At 43.3% G+C, this 22,724-nt stretch overlaps 1 protein-coding gene and 1 non-coding gene across 4 annotated transcripts; both read left to right on the top strand.

Moving 5' to 3' along the window:
• Positions 1-412: 412 nt before the first annotated feature.
• Positions 413-21,307, top strand: RBM17 (RNA binding motif protein 17). Of its 3 annotated transcripts, none has more exons than XM_048836677.2 (12): positions 413-595; positions 4,392-4,533; positions 7,206-7,322; positions 8,428-8,594; positions 11,885-11,982; positions 13,137-13,193; positions 16,131-16,272; positions 18,511-18,662; positions 19,709-19,782; positions 20,334-20,432; positions 20,802-20,874; positions 21,017-21,307. In XM_048836677.2, exons 2-12 carry the CDS (start codon positions 4,411-4,413, stop codon positions 21,118-21,120), a joined length of 1,206 nt encoding a protein of 401 aa, XP_048692634.1. In that variant the 5' UTR covers positions 413-595; positions 4,392-4,410; the 3' UTR covers positions 21,121-21,307. The 3 variants fall into 3 exon arrangements, with proteins under 3 accessions (XP_048692634.1, XP_048692635.1, XP_048692633.1); XM_048836678.2 differs by having other exon boundaries at positions 19,706-19,782; positions 20,991-21,307; XM_048836676.2 differs by having other exon boundaries at positions 415-595; positions 19,706-19,782.
• Positions 2,808-2,969, top strand: LOC125630719 (U1 spliceosomal RNA). Its single transcript, XR_007354769.2, has one exon. It is a non-coding gene; the product is annotated as a U1 spliceosomal RNA (small nuclear RNA).
• Positions 21,308-22,724: the final 1,417 nt, after the last annotated feature.

The following is a 22,724-nucleotide window of genomic DNA, read 5'->3' as shown; positions in this document are numbered from 1 at the left end:
CCCAACTTGATTATCATACACATTGTAAGGAGAGGTTTCAGAGTAACAGCCGTGTTAGTCTGTATTCGCGAAAAGAAAAGGAGGACTTGTGGCACCTTAGAGACTAACCAATTTATTTGAGCATGAGCTGTAGCTCACGAAAGCTCATGCTCAAATAAATTGGTTAGTCTCTAAGGTGCCACAAGTCCTCCTGTCTCACTGGACCAACTTGTTGCAGCGGTTGTGGGTTTCCCCTCTTCATGCAATATCAGGGTGCCGACGCTAGGGGTCAGCAGTGGGCCAGTGCCTTCGGCTGCGCTCTCTATGGCCACATTACGTCATTTGCGGAACACCGCCCCTAAGATAGGACGTTCGCGCAGTTCCGCGTTTTGGGGAACGCCTCCCCGTCGCCAGCTCTCCCTCTGCGCCGATCTCGCCCTGCCGCCCCTTTACGGAGTTTGCGTACTTCTTCTCCTCGCTCCCCCGGCGGACCGAGTTCACGCAGCTTACGTACGGGGTTTGCGCAGCGGCCGCGTACGGCGCGGCTCGGGCGCCCTAGCCGGCCACAGCCTTTCCCTGCCTGCTCGGCGGCGGTGCGCTGGCGGGCTCTGCCGGGGTGAGCGGTCCCCGGCGCTACGCGAGGCCGGGGCGTTAGGCCGCGCCGGGAGGCCCCGTTTCCGGGGTGGGGGGCAGGGCCCGCTCGGGGGCTTCATGGCGGGGGGCCGCGGGTAATTCCGGGGGTTGTGGAGGGGTAGATTATGGGGGGCTGTGGGGGGTAGGGTGGGAGGTTCGGGGGGGGTAATTCAGGGGTTATGGGGTAGTTTAGGGGCTTCTGGGGGCAGATCGGGAGGTGCATGGAGGGCTGGGCCAGCCCAGGAGCTGTGGGAAGTAGGGTGGGAGGTTCGGGGGGGTAATTCAGGGGTTATGGGGTAGTTTAGGGGGTTCCTGGGGGGCAGATCGGGCGGTGTATGGGGGGCTGGGCCAGCCCAGGGGCTGTGGGGGGTAGGGTGGGAGGTTCGGGGGGGGGTAATTCAGGGGTTATGGGGTAGTTTAGGGGGTTCCTGGGGGGCAGATCAGGCGGTGCATGGGGGGCTGGGCCAGCCCAGGGGCTGTGGGGGGTAAGGTGGGAGGTTCGGGGGGTGGGGTAATTCAGGGGTTATGGGGTAGTTTAGGGGCTTCTGGGGGCAGATCGGGAGGTGCATGGAGGGCTGGGCCAGCCCAGGAGCTGTGGGAAGTAGGGTGGGAGGTTCGGGGGGGTAATTCAGGGGTTATGGGGTAGTTTAGGGGGTTCCTGGGGGGCAGATCGGGCGGTGTATGGGGGGCTGGGCCAGCCCAGGGGCTGTGGGGGGTAGGGTGGGAGGTTCGGGGGGGGGTAATTCAGGGGTTATGGGGTAGTTTAGGGGGTTCCTGGGGGGCAGATCAGGCGGTGCATGGGGGGCTGGGCCAGCCCAGGGGCTGTGGGGGGTAAGGTGGGAGGTTCGGGGGGTGGGGTAATTCAGGGGTTATGGGGTAGTTTAGGGGCTTCTGGGGGCAGATCGGGAGGTGCATGGAGGGCTGGGCCAGCCCAGGAGCTGTGGGAAGTAGGGTGGGAGGTTCAGGGGGGGTAATTCAGGGGTTATGGAGTAGTTTAGGGGGTTCCTGGGGGGCAGATCAGGCGGTGCATGGGGGGCTGGGCCAGCCCAGGGGCTGTGGGGGGTAGGGTGGGAGGTTCGGGGGGGGTAATTCAGGGGTTATGGGGTAGTTTAGGGGGTTCCTGGGGGGCAGATCAGGCGGTGCATGGGGGGCTGGGCCAGCCCAGGGGCTGTGGGGGGTAAGGTGGGAGGTTCGGGGGGTGGGGTAATTCAGGGGTTATGGGGTAGTTTAGGGGGTTTCTGGGGCAGGCCAGCATGTGGGTTGTTGGGGGTAGATCGGGAGGAGTTATGGGGGGCTGGGCTATAGATCGGGGGGCACCAGGCCCAGCCAGCTGGAGGGGCTGGTGAGCTGCTTAGGAGGCTTGGACGGGGGCTTTCAGGCTTGAAGAGCGGCTCTGCCAGCAGCTCCCAGGGCCAGGCCTGTTCTGGGGACCAAGGGGGTGGCCAGGTCCAGTCAGCTGGGCTGGTTGGCTGCAGGCTTGGGGGGGTGACGATTTGGGTGACGGCTTGTGGTCCAGCGCTGCGGGAGTGGACCTGAATGGCTGTGTCACTGTAAGCTCCTGCCACAGAGTCAGGCATCGACCCAGCCCTTCACCCTTCATACATCTTAAACTGTGAGGGTCTTTATGTAAGACTTCAGTGACTGAGACGTTCTCAGCTCTGTTCAGGGGCCAGTGCCTGTGGCCCTTCCCCTCAGAACTGGGGTTTGTCACCGTTTCCCTCCATTCCTGTCTGTCTCACTACTGGTGTTAAGTGTTGTAGACTCCTCAGGCAGGGGTCACCCCCGGTTGTGTGTTTACATGTGGCCAAGTGATCCTGATACTGGCTTTTCGGGGGCTACTGCAGTACAAACAATAGCAATGGCCCCAGCGAAAATTCCCATCTGTTTCTATGCAGTGTGCTCTGCCCCAGTTGACCCCCTTATTTCCATCCCAGTGCAAGATGAAATCAGTTTTCTGTGTGCCGTGAACTTTGTTACATGATCTTTGATTGACTGTATAATCACTAGTTTATTTGTTATGCGTTTCAAAGTGTTCACGCACCGCCTCTAAGAGCACAGCATTAAACGTAAATTATGCTAGCCACTTCCAGTGAGTTGTGTAACAATACCACCAGGGCTCGGAGTCCCAATGTATTTGAATGATCAGATTGTTAGGAGCAATGCATCAAAATTAACATGAAGCTGAATAATGTTGGATGATGGTCCGTTCTGACTATTGTCGTGATCATGAAGGTGGTTTTCTCTGGGTGAGGGTCATCCACCGCACTGCGGGTCTGCTGACCTCTGCGATTTCCCCAAATAGGAGAAACTCGACTATAATTTGTAGTAGTGAGGGACTGCATTCATGCTTTCCCGTGGCTTTTTTGGGGACTTCAATAGGTATAACATATCTTGATGCAATATAGCCTCTTCTCTTTTCCTGTACAGTCCTGCTCTGGGTCCTCATTTTTCTGTCAATCATCACATGGCATAAATGTCACTTTGGCTTCAATCCTGCCGTTGGTTCCACACAGGAAAATCCTTGCTCCTCTGTCATTAGGGCTCCACTGCATGGATCTGATTGCAGGATCAAGACCTTAATAGTGAGAGGCCCAAGACTAGAACATGTTACTGATGACAGTAGGCTGAGATCTCTTCATGCAGCTGAGGTGGTTGGCTGCAGGCCTGGGGGTGATAACTTTTGCCTGAATCCTTTTCAAATTCAGGTGTAACATCACATGGAGAGTGTTTTTTTCCCCATGCTGTTGATGTTATGGATTTTTATTGTCTATAATTAGGCATTTGGGGGGCCTTTGTGTGCTATGGAAATGTCAGGTGATATTTTGGCAAACCTAATTAGTGTAGAAGGATATTGGCTTTTTACTTAGTAGGATGATACAAAAAAGTTCTCAGGTGTAGCAGGAAGAGTTAAATTTAAAAATCTACTTATAGGCATAGATTTTAAGACATTATGATCATCTAGTGTGACCTGCATGATGCCACGGGAACTCACCCAGTAGTTTCAGCCCGTAACTCAGGGGTGGGCAAACTTTTTGGCCCGAGGGCCACATTGGGGAATAGAAATTGTATGGCTGGACGTGAATGCTCACAAAAATGGGGTGGGGGGCGGGCTCTGGGGTGAGGCTGGGGATGAGGAGTTTGAGGTGCAGGAGGGTGCGCTGGGCTGGGATCGAGGGGTTTGGAGAGCGGGAGGGGGATCAAGGATGGGGGTTGGGTCGTGGGGAGAGGCTCAGGGGTGCTGGCTTCGAGTGGCGCTGACCTCAAGCGTGGTGCGGACCGTAGTTTCACCACTCCTGCCGTAACTTCTGTTTTAGCTGTGGTGTACATTTTAAAAATACAACTAGTCTTGATTTAAAAGTTTTGAGTGATGGTGAATCCACCACATCTAACACCACAGATGTAATATTAGAAAATGTCTAATATCACTTGATACCTGGGGGACATTTATGGAAGCACTGCACAGCTTTTTGAATGGTAACTTGTTTTGTTGCCTTATGGCCTTTATGAGAGAGACAGACACAAGTACCACTGTCTGGGCGGAAAAAAAAATTAGGGACTAATATTTTGCTATTTTTTCATAATTTGCCCTTGTTTTGGAAAGGAAATTTACTGTAGGTCTGTTGATCTTTAATATTTCTTTTAAAAAAACAGAACCCTCCCCCCCCCCCCCCCCCCAACACCTTGGAGTCCAAATGTTTCCAAAATAATATTTAGTTAACTATTTATGTCTAATGTTATTAAAATTATTAATTCAGCCTAACTTTTCTTTTGTCTTTTAGTTTTAACCGGAAGGGGAAAATGTCACTTTATGATGACCTGGGAGTGGAAACCAGCGATTCGAAAACAGAAGGCTGGTCCAAAAATTTCAAACTACTGCAGTCTCAGTTGCAGGTGAAGAAGGCGGCTCTCACTCAAGCAAAGGTACAGATATTGCTGCTCCCGATGGCTCAAGGTTGCTGGCCATAGGGAATGCTGTCTTTTTAAATTTTTCTCCTGAAATGCTGGTCTTAGTAGGATTTCCTTTGTACTGAGCACGCTGCGGAGTGTACATTCCCAGCTGTACAGACTTTTGGATGCATTGTCAGGCTTTGTCCTTCAATTGGTAGTGGGCAGCACTAGAAGAATACTCCTGGTGAATTCTGCGCCAAATTAAAAATTCTGCGCACCATATTTTAAAATTCTGCATATTTTTTGTCAAAATACCACAATATAATCAAGCTAGCTTCAAATATGTTGATAATTTATTTAAACTGCAATACAATGGATGGAGAATGGGAGTGGGGAGCATTGGAGGAAATCACCAAACCCCTTCTGTCTAATAGTAATGTAGCTAGTATTGACCCTTTACTTTTAGATATTAGTCAACAAATATATGCAGCCATATGCTCAGTGTTACATCGTAGGCAACTGAAGAGCAAGTGAGGACTGAGTACTCAAACTCACAATTTATACTGGCTACCGACCATCTCCAAAAAGGCCAGTAGCAAACAGTTCATGGAGCACATTTTGATAGGAAATTTTTTTAGTCCAAGCATTTAGACTAGTTCTAATCACTAAAGCACCATAAGCATTTATAAGGTCGTACTTCCTTTACAATAAAGCTCCTTTACACCACTCTGGCAATGTAAAGGAGCCTTAAAACTTTTATATTCCTGGGGGAATTCACTAAGAACAATGGGAACAATTCGCTAAGCAGGCAGGCTGCTATATTCTGCTCTGCCTGAGGGAACAGAGCCTGCCCCACGCCGCCTCTTCAAAAACACCCCAAAGCCCTGCCCCTCCACGCCGAGCGTCCTGCAATAGCGAGTGAGAGGGACACAGTGTCTCTCTCTCACACACGACTGCCCTGCCCACCCCTCCCTCCCACGGTGATTTATGTCTCTACCGGCTGCTATGGGTGTCCAAACTGACCTGCCTGCACTGCTGGGGAGTGAGTGCAGGAGTGCTCTTGTGGCTTCCCTTTGCTTCCCTGTCAGAAGTCATTTTTCTGCAGGGAAGCAAAGAAATCTGTGGGGGCCATGAATTCTGTGTGCATGCAGTGACACGAAATTCCCCCAGGAGTATGCAGTAGAAGCGAGAACAAAGTGGTATAAGTTCTCTGAGACCCTTCATATAAAGTATAGCATAATTAATATATGCACAGCATGGCTGTGGGAACTGCTCTCATTTCTTAAATAAATAATTAAGTGTTGATGTGGAGCTCAAATTTAACCCTGAAGACATTAAATTGGGTACTTAAGTATTTTAAAAATAAGTGAATAGGCAAGGCTGGTTCAGCCTTTGATGGGAAATTGGAGATGTTCAATTTTTTGTGCTGCTTGGTATTTGGTAACTGTTGTTGTTGGCCAACTTGCATCATTTCTTGCTTATCATTTTAAAAGCCGCCAGAGGCAGCGGTGTGATTCCTGGTATTGCCAGTCAGGTCAGAAATTGCTGCTGAGAATATTTCCAGTCCACTTAGAAGGCTGAAAGGAAGGCAGAGAAAGTATAAACTAACTCCTTCAGGGAAAATGAAGAAGCAAGTTTGTACCAAGCTGTCCTCTCTCAATATATTGCAACATGACATCATTATTGTCCTACTTCTTTTGTTGATGCATGAATGAATGTATTTTTCGTGTGCTTCAGTCACAGGCTGCTGCTGTCAGTCTCCATAGTTTCTGGTGCAAAGAAGATCAATTAGAAGAGGGAAAAATATAGTTAAACTTTTAAATAGTAAAATCCTTTCTTGGGGGCTAAATCCTGTTTTCGGTTACCCTTGTGGAAATCAGTGCAATTACTCCAGATTTATGCTGCTGTAATTGAGAGCAGAATTTGGTCCTTAATTTACGAGTTTTGTACAAATGAAACCAGAAATAAGGCTACAACTGATAGATGTGATCTTTTAAAGCACCCCCTTCTGTGTGGTTCTGAGGCACGATGTACCAATCTGTCTGTCTTTCCTTGGAAACCCATCCAACTATATATATAAGAATGTATTAATCCTGTTTTTAGAAAGTTCTATTTTCCTCATGGTGAAATGTGAAAACCAACAGGACTTTAGTGAAAGAAAAGACCTATTCTGCTGCTCTTATTCAAACAAAGCTCTTCACTGAGGAGATTCTCTCAATTTTAAAGGTATATTTTCAGTTCTAGACTTAGAAAACCAAACACATTTCCGGTCTGATCCTGCTCCTATTGAAGTTAATGGCAAAACTCCTATTGAATTCAGTCGGGTAGGATCAAGCCCGTTAAGGTTTATGTAGGATCTGTGTTCCTGTATAAGCTTTACAGCGGCAGTCAATAAACTTTAGCCATAGAGCTGTATTGTGACCCATTGTGCTGGTGCATAAATAACATATGAAATGAACAATCACAACTTCAAGCATGGTTAGAAATGCTGAGGAAGGACTATATGTTGGTAAAATGAAAATGCAAGTGGTATGGTAAGTTTTGCATGGGGCAGAGAGGCAGGATTGAGGCCTGAGACGATATTCATCCAATTTTAAGCTTTCTTGAAATCAAGAAACATCTAGTTTAGGAATATGAAGTAAATACATTCATTTTTTTAAAAGGGGGTATTGTCTTCTGCTTTTTTTGTATTTTGATGGTTTCAGAGTCAGAGAACAAAACAAACGACAGTCCTTGCTCCAGTGATTGACCTGAAGCGAGGGAGCTCTTCTGATGACAGACAGATTGTAGACACGCCACCTCATGTAGCTGCTGGGTTAAAGGTAAGGCTAGATCAGCTTAAAAACACAGCAGATTACATCTGATTCTGAATTCTCGTTTTCTTTCTCTGCCTTCTGTAGTAGTCTGCATTTTACTTATTAATTTACTTGTCTTACTGGTCTCAACTGTTCTTCTTGCTTTTAGCCTCTCTTCTGTTCAGACTTATTTTCAATCACGAAAATTCCAAATGTATGCAAACTTCTCCCGGTGCTACAGTCTATAAATATATAGACTACTGAGGGCATGTCTACATGGCGGGGTAGGGGGCATTATGTGCTCTACAGGAATGTGATTTCTAAAGGTCACTGACATGTTGCACATCATTTGGCCCGTGTAAACCCTGTTGGTGCACTTTTCCATAGTTCAACTACAGTAAGGAACCTTTAGTGTGCACTAGGAGAGTATACACAGGCCAATTAATGTGCAACTCATCAGTGCACTTTAGAAATCATAGCCCTATAGAGTGCATTACCTCACCATGTAGACAAACCCTTAGTGTTCTTAATTGAACTAAAAAGTATGCGTTTACATAGCACCTTTCTTTTGAGGAGTTCAGGGCACTTTGCAAGCAACCCTGTGAGGTAGGTAGGTTGGGGGGAAAAAATTAAATTGCGATCCTATCATGCTTGGAAGTGGTCTTTTATAACAAACAGAAGAAATCTAATCTCCAGAGCAGATATTCCTTTCAGATGGAATAAGAAGGGTTGAGGATGTCAATCCTTAATATAGTAGCAGACAGATGGATACAAGCTCACAGTTTTCTTTCAAGCACCCCTCCCAGCCCTACGCAAGCAGGCTGTAGTTTTGGATAGAGAACTTATTGGGTATTAATGTGACCTTAGCTATGCTTGTTTGGAAGGGAGTGGGTGGGATAGTTGTTTTCTGCACACAAAAAATTGAGCGGAAAGTGACATAGGGTAAAACCTTTGCCATTGAAGTCCATGGCAAAACTCCCATTGACTTCACTCAGACTAGGATTTCACTTTCTATCTAAGCAGTCTGAAGATATTAAACTTATTTGTTGGTAGTGGTAAAAACAGCTGGCTTATTCCAACTGCTGCTCTTAGGTGTCTGATCACATTGATATTTATGCTTTTTCTGTGTAAGGATCCCGTACCTAGTGGTTTTTCTGCAGGAGATGTGCTGATTCCTTTGGCTGATGAATATGATCCTATGTTTCCCAATGATTATGAGAAAGTAGTAAAACGCCAGAGGGAGGAACGACAAAGACAGCGTGAGCTGGAGAGGCAAAAAGAGATTGAAGAAAGAGAAAAGTAAGACTTTAGTTTCGGTTCCTGAGATGGGACACTTTTTTATTCAGCATTCAGTTAAAAGAAGTTAATTGCATATTGTTATTTGTGGCTTCTCAAAGCATGAGAGAAAATATTCCTCAATCCAGGTAAAAGCATTGGTGTCATTAAAATAAGCATTTACTCTACAGCTCCTTGGTTCCTGTATGATAGTGTATTTTAAATTAGTAGCTGATTAATCTTATTGGATATCTGGCAGGTGTTTTCCCTGCTATTTCAATACAATATTGAAAACATGTCCAGCTTTATTAGTAGGATTAATGGGCCAAATTCCTCCATGATGTGTGTCCTCTGTAGTCAATGAAGTTACAAGAGGGATAACCTAGGTCCTACTTCTGCTAATTCCCTCCACCTTTCTGGTCAAGTAGACTGCTTCCTCTTCTTTTAGTCATGATCGCCATCCTTCCAGTGAAAGAGGACAACCTGGGACTCTCTGAGGCCCTTTCATGCTGTTCCTTATTTGGGGTCAAAGGGTCACTGAAATCTGAATTAACCTTAAGGTAATTCTACACTCAGGCTGGAGGGGTAGTTTCCAGCTTGGTTAGATGGTTAGCTTTGAGTGAGCTAGCATGCTAAAAGCAGGTGTGGCTGGACAGGTTAGCTATTGGAGTAAGTACTGAGGGTCCTGAGTAGGTTTGTACTCAGGGTGGCTGGCTGCCCCGCCCATGCTGCCATGGCTATACTGCTATTTTTAGATACTATCTTGATCAAAGCTAGCACGTGTTCATCTACCCAAACCAGAAATTACACCTCCAGCTGCAGAGTTAGATGTACCCTTACCTACAGCTTCACCATTGATTGCCAGGGCTCCTTCTTATTTTTCTGGAAACCCAACAAAAGAGAGGGAATAAATACATAATGAATATTGATGGCTCTACAACAGTGGTGGGCAACCTGCGGGCCACATGCAGCCTGTCAGGGTAATCCGCTGGCGGGCCATGAGACAGTGTTTACATTGACCGCCTGCAGGCACGGCCGCCCACAGCTCCCAGGGACCGTGGTTCTCCATTCCCAGCCAATGGGAGCCGCAGGAAGCGGCACGGGCCTCAGGGACGTGCTGGCTGCCGCTTCCCGCAGCTCCCATTGGCCAGGAACGGTGAACCGTGGCCACTGGGCGCTGTGGGTGGCCGTGCCTGCGGGCGGTCAATGTAAACACTGTCTCGTGGGCCGCACGCGGGTTAATCCGCTGGCAGGCCACGTGCAGCTGGCAGGCTGCAAGTTGCCTACCACTGCTCTACAACCTCAGGAAACAAACCATCTTCAAAAAATGATTTTATGTCATGAGACTTGAATACGAGATTACTCTAGAATGTGTTTCAATAACCAAGTCTGCACTAAGCAGGGATGCATTGTTGCAGCAACACAAGTATTTGTATGGTGCAGTCTCTAGAAAATATATTTGGGGATATTTGCTTTTTAATACAGAGAGTCTCTTGAGAGTATTGTCAGGTGCCTCAATGATACCTAATTGTGGGACCTCTATTCTTAACTAACCTCTGTTAGCACAATTTTCATGGCTAGTGCTGGGGATGGGAGTTTTTTCCCCTTTGTTTTTGAGGCTGTTGTGTAATATTTGTAAATGACTTACAAGTATCTACTTTTTTCTTTCTTAAAAGACCACAATCTGGGCTGTCATGATCCTCATTTAAGATTGTATTAAAGTACATGCAGATATTACATGACTTAAAACATGACCCTAAGGTCAAAACAGATATTTTTATTTTACTAATCTACGTTTTCACCGATTTGAGATTTATACATGGTGAATGTTTTGACTGACTGAACCATGGTGATGTTCTTAATCTTTGGTTTCAGAGTAGCAGCCGTGTTAGTCTGTATCCACAAAAAGAACAGGAGTACTTGTGGCACACAACCCCCCAGCGTGAAGCAAATACTCACTAGCAACCATACAACAAAAACACTAACCCAGGAACCTATCCTTGCAACAAAGCCCGATGCCAACTCTGTCCACATATTTATTCAAGTGACACCATCATAGGACCTAATCACATTAGCCACGCCATCAGGGGCTCGTTCACCTGCACATCTACCAATGTGATATATGCCATCATGTGCCAGCAATGCCCCTCTGCCATGTACGTTGGCCAAACCGGACAGTCTCTATGCAAAAGAATAAATGGACACAAATCTGACATCAGGAATCATAACATTCAAAAACCGGGGGGAGAGCACTTCAACCTCTCTAGCCACTCAGTAAAAGATTTAAGGGTGGCAATATTGCAACAGAAAGCTTCAAAAACAGACTCCAATGAGAAACTGCTGAGCTTGAATTAATATGCAAACTAGATACCATTAACTTGGGTTTGACTAGAGTCTGGGAGTGGCTGGGTCATTACACATATTGAATCTATTTCCCCATGTTAAGTATCCTCACACCTTCTGGTCAACTGTCCAAGTGGGCCATCTTGATTATCACTACAAAAGTTTTTTTCTCCTGCTGATAATAGCTCATCTTAACTAATTAGCCTCTCACAATTTGTATGGTAACTTCAAACTTATCTCTGTGTGTGTATGTGTATGTATATGTATGTGTATATATATACACACAATCTTACTATATCTTCCATTCTATGCATCCGATGAAGTGGGCTGTAGCCCACAAAAGCTTATGCTCTAATAAATTTCAGAGTAGCAGCCGTGTTAGTCTGTATCTGCAAAAAGAAAAGGAGTACTTGTGGCACCTTAGAGACAAACAAATTTATCTGAGCATTAGCTTTCATGAGTAGTCTCTAAGGTGCCACAAGTACTCCCGTTCTTAATCTTTGTAACAGAAAACCAGTAAAGCGGTAGGCATACTGTTCAAAGCAAGACAATCAGCCATGGTCTTCCGTTACCTTCCTAGTAATTTCATCCTGCGTTTCTTCCATTGCAACCACCTAAATCTGGGGTTTGGTCCGCAAACAGATCTACATGTGCAGATCTTCATTTCTGTGCATTCCCAATGACTTGATTTCAGCATGAAAGTGTGAATGTCTGTTGGAGGATTGAACCCCATCTAGTGTTTAAAAAATGATGTGTTCTATAAAGGATGAAAGCAGAAAATGTGAAAACCGGAAAGAATCAATCAAAACAAACGAAAGGCAGTTTGCTTATAAGAGACATCTTAGCTGATAAAGCATTATATGAAATGCAGATGAGGAGCTAGTAATGTAATTCACACTGCAAGCATTTCTCTGAAACAGTTCTTTTTTCACTTGATAGTTTCTTACCATAATTCCTATCCTAATTATTAGGAGACGTAAAGACCGGCATGAAGCCAGTGGGTTTTCAAGAAGACCAGATCCAGATTCTGATGAAGATGAAGATTATGAGAGAGAGAGGAGGAAAAGAAGTAAGAGGAGAATTGTCTAACTTTATGTCCTTGGGCAAATCAAATTCTCTGCAGTCAGTTTTTTGCTGTAAACTATTCCTTCCCTCTCACCCCAAGAATCTAGTGTCCATTGGCCTCCTATAATACATTTGTCACTTTATTATGGAGTAGCTGTTGTAGAGTAGGAAACCACATTCTTTTTTGGGGGTAAAAGAGACCCCTTTTTTGCCTGTGAAATTCCCTTTTAACATTAGTTTTTAGATACACGCGTTAGAGATTTCTGAATGATGTAGGCTCCAGTGAACAGAGGTGCATGAGCTCATTCTTGTGGTTTGATTTTAAAAGATTGAGCTCTGACTTCTCTTAATGTGTGCAATCACTGCACCTCTCCTTATTTGAAAGCCCTTGGAGCCACATAATAAAATGCAGCTCTGTGTGGATGGGTATCTCTCTCAGTTCAGAGAAACTAAAAATCTGCTCTGAATTTCAGTAGCAGATTCACCGTTGGTAATACAGACCCACTTCTTTAGATCTTCATTTTTGAAACAAGGCTATGTTTAATAAAACGCGTATGTTCTGTAGTGTATGTTTAGAACTACTTTGCCATTCACGCTTCCCTGACTGGAAAAGGCCGTCTGTTTTGCACTCTTGTGTTAATGTAATTGTCCTTGAGTACAATATAATTTTTTAGTTGGCTTGATGAGCAGACAATCTTTGAGTTGAGGTTCCATTTTAATGCAGTCTTTACTGCTGCGGTCTTTATTGCTACAGTCTTCCAAAATCACGGGTATTGATTTTAAGGCAGTTGTATTGCATAATTTTTATTCACATCCCCGTAGCACATAGGCTTGGTATGATATGGTATCCTTTGATATATTAGAAATCTTAAGTTTGCAACAGTTTATTAACTATCACCGTTAAGATTTCCAGAGTCAGATGCTTTTTCCACCACTTTGATGCTTGTTATTGGCAGCAAGCTATATAAAAATGTGTGTGCAAAGTCCTTCAGCGAGCACCATGATTTCTTGTAGGAGTCCTGGGGTTGTATGTTTGTGCTTCCGGTGGCCGCCTTGCATTAATGTGTCCGGAAGAGTTTTGTTATCTCAAATGACAAAACACTTCATCTGCATGAATGTCTTACATTCCAATCACATGATTTATAATTTCATTCACAGGCATGGGAGGTGCTGCCATTGCACCACCTACGTCTCTTGTTGAGAAGGACAAAGAACGTATGTATATCAAAATCAATGCTTTGACCTTTACATTTTCTAACCCTTGAAAAACAGTTTAAGTCCCTACTTAAACTTTCTGCTCAGCGAGGGACAGATCCTGCCGTTCCCCTGCACAGGCATGGAGGTCCCTGGCTGCAGAGGGTAGGGGGACAGGGTGCTCGGAACTTGAGCAGGGGATTTGCACCACCTGCATGCTTCAGAGCTGCAGTTCACAGGGTTTTCTTCTGTGAGGAGTGGTATAACTGGCTGGTCCATAATGGCATGGATTGTGTCAGCCATTCACATGCTACATAAAGGAGGAAGTGCAGCAGGTAGACCAACCATGCAGCTGCAGAGCTGTTTCGCTCCATATTGGTGGGCAGGGGAGGATTTCTCCACCCTTCCCACACCCCTGGGTACTCTTGTACATGTTCTGTTTCAAGGGTCTGTGTGTAGGGATGGGAGTTTATCCCTTGGGAGGTGAGGGCTGGGTGGTTCTCAGTTTCTCAGTGACATTAGTTTTAAAGACAAGATTGCAATATGTGTATCGGGGCATTTAAATCAAGGCGATTTAAATCACCAAGTGGAAAGCCTCAGTTTAAATCATCAATTTTAATCAACTTTTCCATTTTTATTTCAATTATTTTCTAAAGAAAGGTGCATTTTCGTTCGTTGATATAACCATTAAAACATGTTGCTTTACAATTAAATAGAGCCTTTGCATTACTTTTTGCTACCTGGGAAGGTGCATTATAACTATATATCTTTATTTAAGCAATTACATAGCTTAATATTTTCTGATTCTTATTAATTGTATATTTTTATTGCGTTAGAAAATAGTGAACGATAATTGTTTACTAGATAATTAACTCTTTGCTCATGATTTACATCAAGCTGCATTAGGATGGTAACTAGAATCTAATTAAACACACAAATTATCATATAAAATTTACTTTTATTAAACAATACAAGTCCTAAATATGGTACATGACCTTCTGTGCCATATGTATAAAGCTTGACCTCACAGGTTAGAATCAATGGAAAAACATTTTTCTTTATATAGAAAAGCAGCCTTTAACTCAGAATTTTTTATAGAAGCTTATGGATTCAGCATATTCATTTTTATTTAAATGTTTTAAGAGATTCTGATAAGTTTACACCTTAACATATTTTGTATTAAATTCAGATTTCATTTCAAGCAAGTTTATTTTTAAAAAGAAAAATTATAATTTAAATAAAATAAAAAGCACACTCAAACTTTTTTGACATTTGTTTTGTAGTTTTAGCTTTTAATTAAAATTCATTAACATCTCATTATGCATGTACAAGTATAAATGTGTTTGTGAATATTTTATACATAAAGAACTCTTTCCCTTGGGAGTCCTGAAATGATTTATCAGAATAAGGTGGTGGTGGAGGGCAGGGAATTGAGATGTAAAGGTTGACTAAGACTAAGTGGGGACATAAATTTCTGCAAATATTTAAGGTTGTAAACACCAAAGACAAAGAAGAATTGTTTAGGGGAGTATAGTTAAGAGCAATTGGATAGAGTCAAGGAATGTTAAATATAGGCTGGAACTCAGAAAAAATAACCTAAGGGCATGATCTCTTAAAGTGTGAAATGATCTCATAAGGGAATCAATGTAAGCCTTATTTCCTGAGACACTTATATCTAGACTGGACAAACCCTAAAAAAAAATTACTACAGGGAACAGTCTTGCATTTGGACAGTAGATGGACTGGATTACCTGAATCCATTACCTGGATTACCTTGAGGTCTCTTCTGTCTCCGCTTCTATGATTTCCCCAAACTGACGTCTAACTTTTTGTTTAGGTACAATTAGTAATTAACAGAAGTAATCACTCTGAAATGAAATCATAGTATTATATATGCAAACTCACTCGCAACTTCACACTTGTCTGCCACTTTCTTTAGCACCACCATAGTTTGACTTGACTTGTGAGACTGATATGCTCATCTCACTTGGGAATCTGTTATTCCAAAGCTATCAACAGAAAAGGAGCCTTTCAACACACAGTTTTTAAGTTGCATTAGTTCTGTCTTAAGGAGTCATTCTTCCGATGCATAAGAGTACAGAGCACTCCTTTTAAGCTTCTTGTTACCAAATTTTGTGCATAACCCAATCTTTCTATAATTCAGTTCGTGATTAAAGAACATATGTTTGGGTTCCCTCTTTCCAGAGAATTTACTGTTGAGGAGACAAATGGCCTTAAGATGCAATGGGGAATTGAAACAAACTAACGAAGGGCAGCTAAGTAGAGATGATAGAGCCCTTATTACCTGTAGAAACAAAGAATCAGTGTAATATGCCATACAAATATATCCCCAAACACTTCAGAGGTTAAACCTAGTTACAGAGAGAATTAATAGTGGAGAGGAGACATAGTAAGTTGTATGAGCAAGGAAAATAAAGGGCCTGATTCTCATTTACGCTAAGGGCTTGTCTATATTACCTGCTGGATCAACGGGCAGCGATCGATCCAGCGGGGGTCAATTTATCGCTTCTAGTCTAGATGCGATAAATTGACCGTCGAGCGCTCTCCTGTCGACTCCAGTACTCTACCAGGGTGAGAGGCGCAGGCGGAGTCCACGGGAGAGTGTCAGTCGTCGACTTACCTCAGTGAAGACACCACGGTAAGTAGATCTAAGTATGTCAACTTCAGCTATGTTATTCACATAGCTGAAGTTGCGTAACTTAGATCGATCCCCCCACGCCCCGTAGACCAAGCCTAAGACCGCATTGTCTTACTCTGGCAGTATAAAGGACCTTAACAGGCAAATTATATTTACGCTATCTTTAAGAGGCCTCAGTGTAAATGAGAGAGAGGCCCATGATGCTGTTAGATGAGATTTGAAAATGGTGGGAAGTGATGACCTATATAGTTCATCAAATGTATTTTGACCAACTAGTAAATGTCTCATGTTTCTTCCAGCTGTACCATCCTTTCCATTTGAAGAGGAGTCAAGACCTCGTGCACCATCTGCCAAAGCAGCTATTCCTCCCCCGGTGTATGATGAGCCAGAAAGACCGCGGTCCCCAACAGGGCCTAGTAATTCTTTCCTTGCTAACATGGGGTAAGTATCATTGACAAGTTAACATTTCATGAGAAGTGCCTTGCCGGGGCAGAGGATGAAAGTTAAAAATGTTGTCTCGGTGTGCAGAAGAACACACAGTCTTTGCATGTATATTCTTCACTGTAATAACTTAATCTGAATGCATACATGCCCACCCAGCAGGAAATGTAGTACACAATGGTTTTGTGTGAATTGGGCCAATGAGTTTGAGGAGGAATGGCCAGTTTTTAGTGAGTTCTGGAGCCCTCTCCAGTATAAAGGTTTATGGCTTGCCCATGCCAAGCTGGTGTGGCCAATTTGTAAGTACATGTGGCTAGTTCAAGACCCTGAGTGCTTTTTCCTGCCTTTGTCAGAGGCGTGTTGTGTGTAACCTTGAGCAAATCACTGATTTTTTTTTTTTCAGAGGCATTGAGCATCTCAACTCTGTTTGAAGTTAGTGGCAGCTGTGGGCGCCACACCCTTACTCAATCTGTGCCTCCATTTACTCTTCTGTAAAACTGCTTATAATTCCAGCTAGGGGAATATAGCGAGGCTTAATTAATGTTTATAACGTGCTTGGAGACCTCAATTGAAAGGTGTAATATTTATATGTGATAATTACGATTTATATTCAACTCCACGCATGTTAATTTTTATGTAACTGCAGGGTAATTACAGTACGAGCACTCACAAGAGTCACAGCCATGAAAGTAAAAAGAAACGGAGGACTTGTGGCACCTTAGAGACTAACAATTTTATTTGAGCTATAAGCTTTAGTGAGCTACAGCTCGCTTCATCGGATGCTGCAGCTCACGAAAGCTTATGCTGAAGTAAAATTTGTCTCTGAGGTGCCACAAGTACTCCTTTTCTTTTTGCAGATACAGACTAACACGGCTGCTACTCTGAAACCAGCCATGAAAGTGTACAAGTATTTTATAGAATACTAATAGCTCACTTTTTCTATATTTATATACTTTGTTTTTCATGCAGTTTTTCTAATAAGGTTTTTTCATCCGATCTGAAAAAGGATTCCCCCAATCTATTGAGTCAGACCTAGTTATTTTCTCTGGTTAGGATTGTCTGGAGACCTTATTTTGAATCAGTGATCCAGAGCTTTCAACTACTTTTAATATTTGTATTAGACTGTATTGTGCATTTGAGAAATAGCTAAATGGTCACTGATCTTTCATTTCTCTTTATAATCTTTCATTCCTATCAAGTTAAAAAATAATCTTTTCAGAGAGCGGGATCTTTATACTGTGGTGCAGTGTAAACTTCTGTAGTCTTGTAAGGCCTGTCACATCTTGACCCATCCATTCATGATCTGCAAATGAAATGTTGAAAAGACATAACACAAGTTGTGTTTTGAAAAGGCCCATACTTGTTTGGTTGTGTAGCGAACTGTTGACTCACAATTTTTTCCATGGAGAATTAAAAGGTGGAAAAATCAAGACCAAATACAAGGAAATACTTTTTCATACAATATGTCATTAAACAGTGGAAGTCATTGCCACGTGATGTCATTTAAGACAAAGAACAAGATTCAGAAAGGGGTTGGACATTAAATGGGTATTGAGAATATCCTGAGTTGTCATAATGATAATAGTTTTGTGAAAGGGATATTGAGCTTCAGGACCTAAGCCTATCTGTGACCTAATATGGAGGACAGATTGCCCCACATCTGCTACTGCAGAGTTCTTATGCTTTCATCTGAAGCATCTCATGGTGGATACTGTCAGAGACAAGATACTGGAGTATCTGGCCCTTGAGTCTGATCCATTCTGGCTGTTTCTGTGGAATCTGTGACACTTATGTTCGTTGCTAATGAAAGTCATGCTATACCTAACAAGTGCGAGCAGCTTTATTCAGTGATTGAACTGTCTGTGTCCCTATCTGTAATCCGGGGATGATAATAGTTAGTCAGCTTTGTAAAGTGCTGTAAATTTTTAGGTGTTAGAAGCTCCCATATAAGCTCTTCTAATCGATCTGCATGTAATAAGATTTTAGGAGTTAGACTATTTTATATGTTCTCTTAAATATTATGGCAACACTAAACTAAGACATGGGTTGTAAACTCCTTGGCAGAGCAGCTGTAGATACCATCTGCACACAACCGTTGGTTTTGCAGGGCAGTATTTGGAACCTGCTTATTGCGAGGGCCTATGTTGAGTTCCCTTGAGCACTAAGATGAATTGTGTTGACAGTGCTGCTTAAGAAATGAAATGAATGGTTGACAACCCGTCCTTTTTCTCTCAACAGAGGCACCGTAGCTCATAAAATCATGCAGAAGTATGGTTTCAGAGAGGGCCAAGGGCTGGGGAAGCACGAACAAGGGCTAAGCACAGCACTGTCAGTAGAAAAAACAAGCAAGAGAGGTGGAAAGATCATTGTTGGTGATGCTGCAGATAAAGGTAACTCGATTCCATTCTGTGGGAAGCTGTGCACCTTGACGGTTTCTGAGAAGGAAACAGGAGTTAAGTTAGGGATCCGGCTCAGTGGTGGCTTTTCTTGTTTTGTTTACCCTATATCTTTGTACACAATGTCGACTAGTTGTGGAACATTGATGACAGGTTTTTTTTGTGGACATTGAAGAATTTAAGTGTTAACAATTGCTCTGTGCCCTACTGCTTTAAATTTTCAGCTCTTCATCCTCTCCACCACCACCCTCTCCAGTTCCATTCTGTGCCTTTCCTCAGTGTAGTCAGGCACCTCCCCTTCCTGCCATCTCATCTCCCTGTTAAAATGTGCTCCCTGCACAAGCAGGTTCTTTCTCAGCATGCACCTTTGATGCAGCCGTCTTTTCCGCTGCTGCTTTCCAGCCCAAAGCTCGGGTCAAGAGGGGAGCTCCATGTGAGCACAGCCCAAGCATGGAGGACAGGTGCCAGGGGTGGAGTGAGTTGGGACACAATCCAAGTAAAAGTCATTCTCCTCTCTACAGTAACTCCCTCACTTAACAGCCCTTAAAAACAGCCATCTTCCAGGTTATCACCACTGGGAAATTAAGAGATAAATGTAATGTGCAAAAGCTACTGCACATTTGTAAACGCTGCTTTTTGTTCTGATCTCCTTCTCCTTCGTTTCCTGGTAACACTTCATAGTCATGGTTGAAATCATACTTTCCGAGCAGAGTCCCCTGATCTGAAGTCCAGTGAACCTTAGAAGATTTGGTATCTGTTAAAACTGACAGAGGATTATTGGCAAATATAACATTGCCTGTATTTCAGCTTGGTATTCGTGCTGTCAGTGATCTGAACAGCCTGTTAAAAGGGAGCCAATTGTTCTAGTAATTGTTCAAGTAGCCATGAAGTGACTTGGTTCAGTGAAAGGCCTTTACTCCGAGACTACATTTAGTGGTTTGTAACTGAATGCAGCTGTTGGAACAGTTCGATGTAGGCCCCCCAATGAACATGTTCTAAAAAAATTTAACATATACCATGACTTACTCTCTTTATAGTAGATGCATCCAAGAAAACTGATTCGAATCCATTAACAGAGATACTAAAGTGCCCGACGAAGGTGGTCTTATTAAGGGTGAGTCAGGAGGACATTTAACTTCACATTTTGTAATATAGACTGCGTGTTTCAATTTTAGTGCTCAAACCCTTTTCTCCTGTTATAAAAGCTCCATGAGATGCAAACTTTTTTCCCCCACATTGTGCACTGTGGTCTTATTCTTGTCCTGCTGTGTTGTTGGAAAATACCTAACAGTTGCCATAATACCTCTGATTATTAGTCTTGATGTGTCTAGCGTGGGGACTGAAAAGAAGTTTTGTTTTTTGCCATTTGAGTACATTGAAAGTACAAGGTTTTGATCAATAACTTGTGATAACACAGCTGATCTGTCCTGTATTAACCAGTTAACATGACTGTGGGCCATACAAAGGAAACAATAACTCAAGGATAGCATGTTAGTGCCAGGGAATTGTCTAGCACCATGTGATGCTACAATGGGTGGCCTATGATTTGATGAACTGACACTTATAACTCATTCATAGTTTCAATATAATGCTCCCCCTGGTGGCAGGATGCACCCTTTGTTTAGCATCCATCTGTTGAATTGGTTTTCCTCCCTTTACTTGCAGAACATGGTAGGTGCTGGAGAGGTTGATGAAGATCTAGAAGGTGAAACCAAGGAAGAATGTGAAAAATATGGCAAGGTTGGGAAATGTGTCATCTTTGAGGTAAGAATTAATTGACCTCTTTCTCCACCACATCTATAAATGCTTAACTTTTCAGATGAGGAAGTAGGCAAAAACGCTGAGCTGGAAGTGCTTGGGACTGTTTGGTTCTTGCTGCGATAGCCACGCCTTGTACATCAAGTTATTGTGAAGTTTGGCATGTAGCAGCGTATGGCTATAGACCTGTTCCAATGAACAGCCTTTCCCCAGAGAGAAGTGGGACTCAGCCTGGCTAGCACTGAGTACCACGCTGGCAACTTGATGGGACCACATCTGGTTGCTGTATGTTTTTAATCCTACCTGCTTTTCCTATAAAGCCCAACAGTTCATAGCTGTATTTTGACCATTCTGATCAACTGTCTCTTTTGTCAGATTCCTGGTGCCCCTGATGATGAAGCAGTGAGAATATTTTTAGAGTTTGAGAGGGTTGAATCAGCAATTAAAGGTCAGAGATTGCACTATAATTCCTGTTAATTTCCAAAAGTTGATTTTTAAAAATAGTTATTTTTTTCAAGCAGAACTGTGTTAACTGGAGAATTGCTTACCTTACTTGGTGTTTAGTGACCTGTTTTTGGCTTGGATTCCAGCTGTGGTGGATCTGAATGGAAGATACTTTGGTGGACGAGTGGTGAAGGCTTGTTTCTACAACCTGGATAAGTTCAGAGTACTGGATCTGGCAGAGCTAGTCTGATTTAAGGACCTAGCTCCAGTTGTCACTGTGCCAGCGATTGTGTTTTCAGCTGGAGGCTGGGAGTAGAGAGGAGACGGCAGCATTCCAAACAAACTGGAAACAAGCCCTCTTGAATGGATTTTTCACATTCATTGTGACTGACGCTTGTTTTGTTTTGTTTTTAAGTATAAATCCTTTGAAAGATTCACATCTGTGTGTTTTGATTGCACAGGTTCTGTTTACTGGTCTGGAATCCTGTTTTTTGTAGCTTTCAATTAATTGCACTCTCTTGAAACCCACCTCTGAAGAGCTGTTTTGTCTTTTTCTGGTTTCCTTGTTCTAGTGCTGTAGTATGGAGCACATCATGCTACATCTGCTGTGAGCAGCAAGCTTTGGAAAAGAACTGTGGGCTGGGATATTTTTCTTTCTGATGCTTCATGGTGGAATCTCTACTCAGCTCATAAACCTCCAGTTTCCCCAATCCAAAGTAATTTGGGGACTCTGGACAGGCAACAGTTTCTCTGTTCTCTTCTGACTCATTAAGGACTTGTTTTAGGGAAAATCTTTTCCATACCAGAATGCAGAGAAAAGTACCAAGGAAAGAATTTGAAATTCTTATTCCTCCCCCTGAACCTAGACAAAATACATAAATTAAACCCATGAGAACCAGGAGAGAGAGCTGATGCAACTAGCCATCCAGAGCTGGAGATCTATGTATGAGCCCCAGTTTACATATAGTTTGAAGGTCTCCAAGTGGACACTTCATCAAACCACGTATTATTGGCCATCTTTGCTTGAAAGGGCCAGGACTGATCTATTAGGAGAGTTACAGGTCAGTACTGAAGGGCATGTAAATTCTTCATGCTTGGTTCTAGCCAGAGTCCTCTGTGTTTTCACTTCCGATGAACACCAAATCTGTCCACTGTTTTTTTTTTTAAAGTGGCATGGTGATGGCACTTGTAGCTCTGTTTAAGCCTCATTAGATCTATTGAATGTTTTTTAAGGGCCGAGCATTTGAACTCCTCTTGAAATATTGTGTGAGCTGTACCAGTGTGTTGAAAAGAATCCATGTGTAAGAATCCAAAAGACTGTGAAGAGCTGGATACAAAGAACACTAAAACTGTTCTGTCTCGCATTGACTTGTACATAACAGCTTACTCCATTGTTTTGTGAAATAACTGATGCCTTGGGCTTGGGACACTTTTCCCTTATCTGTGTGTGTGTGTGTGTGTGTGTGAGAGAGAGAGAGAAAGATAGATGGCCCTGGGTGGTTATCTCTTACCCAACCTGTGTCACAGTAGAAGTGCCACAGGAATCATACAAAGGTTTTAAAATGGATACGAGCCTCGAGCCTTTTAGCTTGCTGGAGGGTGAGATACTTGGATGTCTTTTCCCCATGTATAAATGTATTTTTATGGGTGTAGGCCAGTAGTTGATCAGTGCTGTGAATATCTTATGTCACTGCATTTTTATCAGCTGATCCCTTAAAAAAAACAAACACCTTGATCTTGTTGGATTTTTTTGCTTATGGTATTTTTGTCTGTTTACTTCCCAGCAATCTCTGTGTGAACCTTTGTGTCCTGATTTACAAGCTTTTTTTAAAAAACAAGACTTGTATTCTACCT

This window comes from Caretta caretta, chromosome 1 (genome assembly GCF_965140235.1).
Source record: "Caretta caretta isolate rCarCar2 chromosome 1, rCarCar1.hap1, whole genome shotgun sequence".
In the NCBI taxonomy this organism is placed as follows: Eukaryota; Metazoa; Chordata; order Testudines; family Cheloniidae; genus Caretta; species Caretta caretta.
Note: the sequence above shows the minus strand (reverse complement) of the source record. Positions and strands in the feature narration are given on the sequence as shown.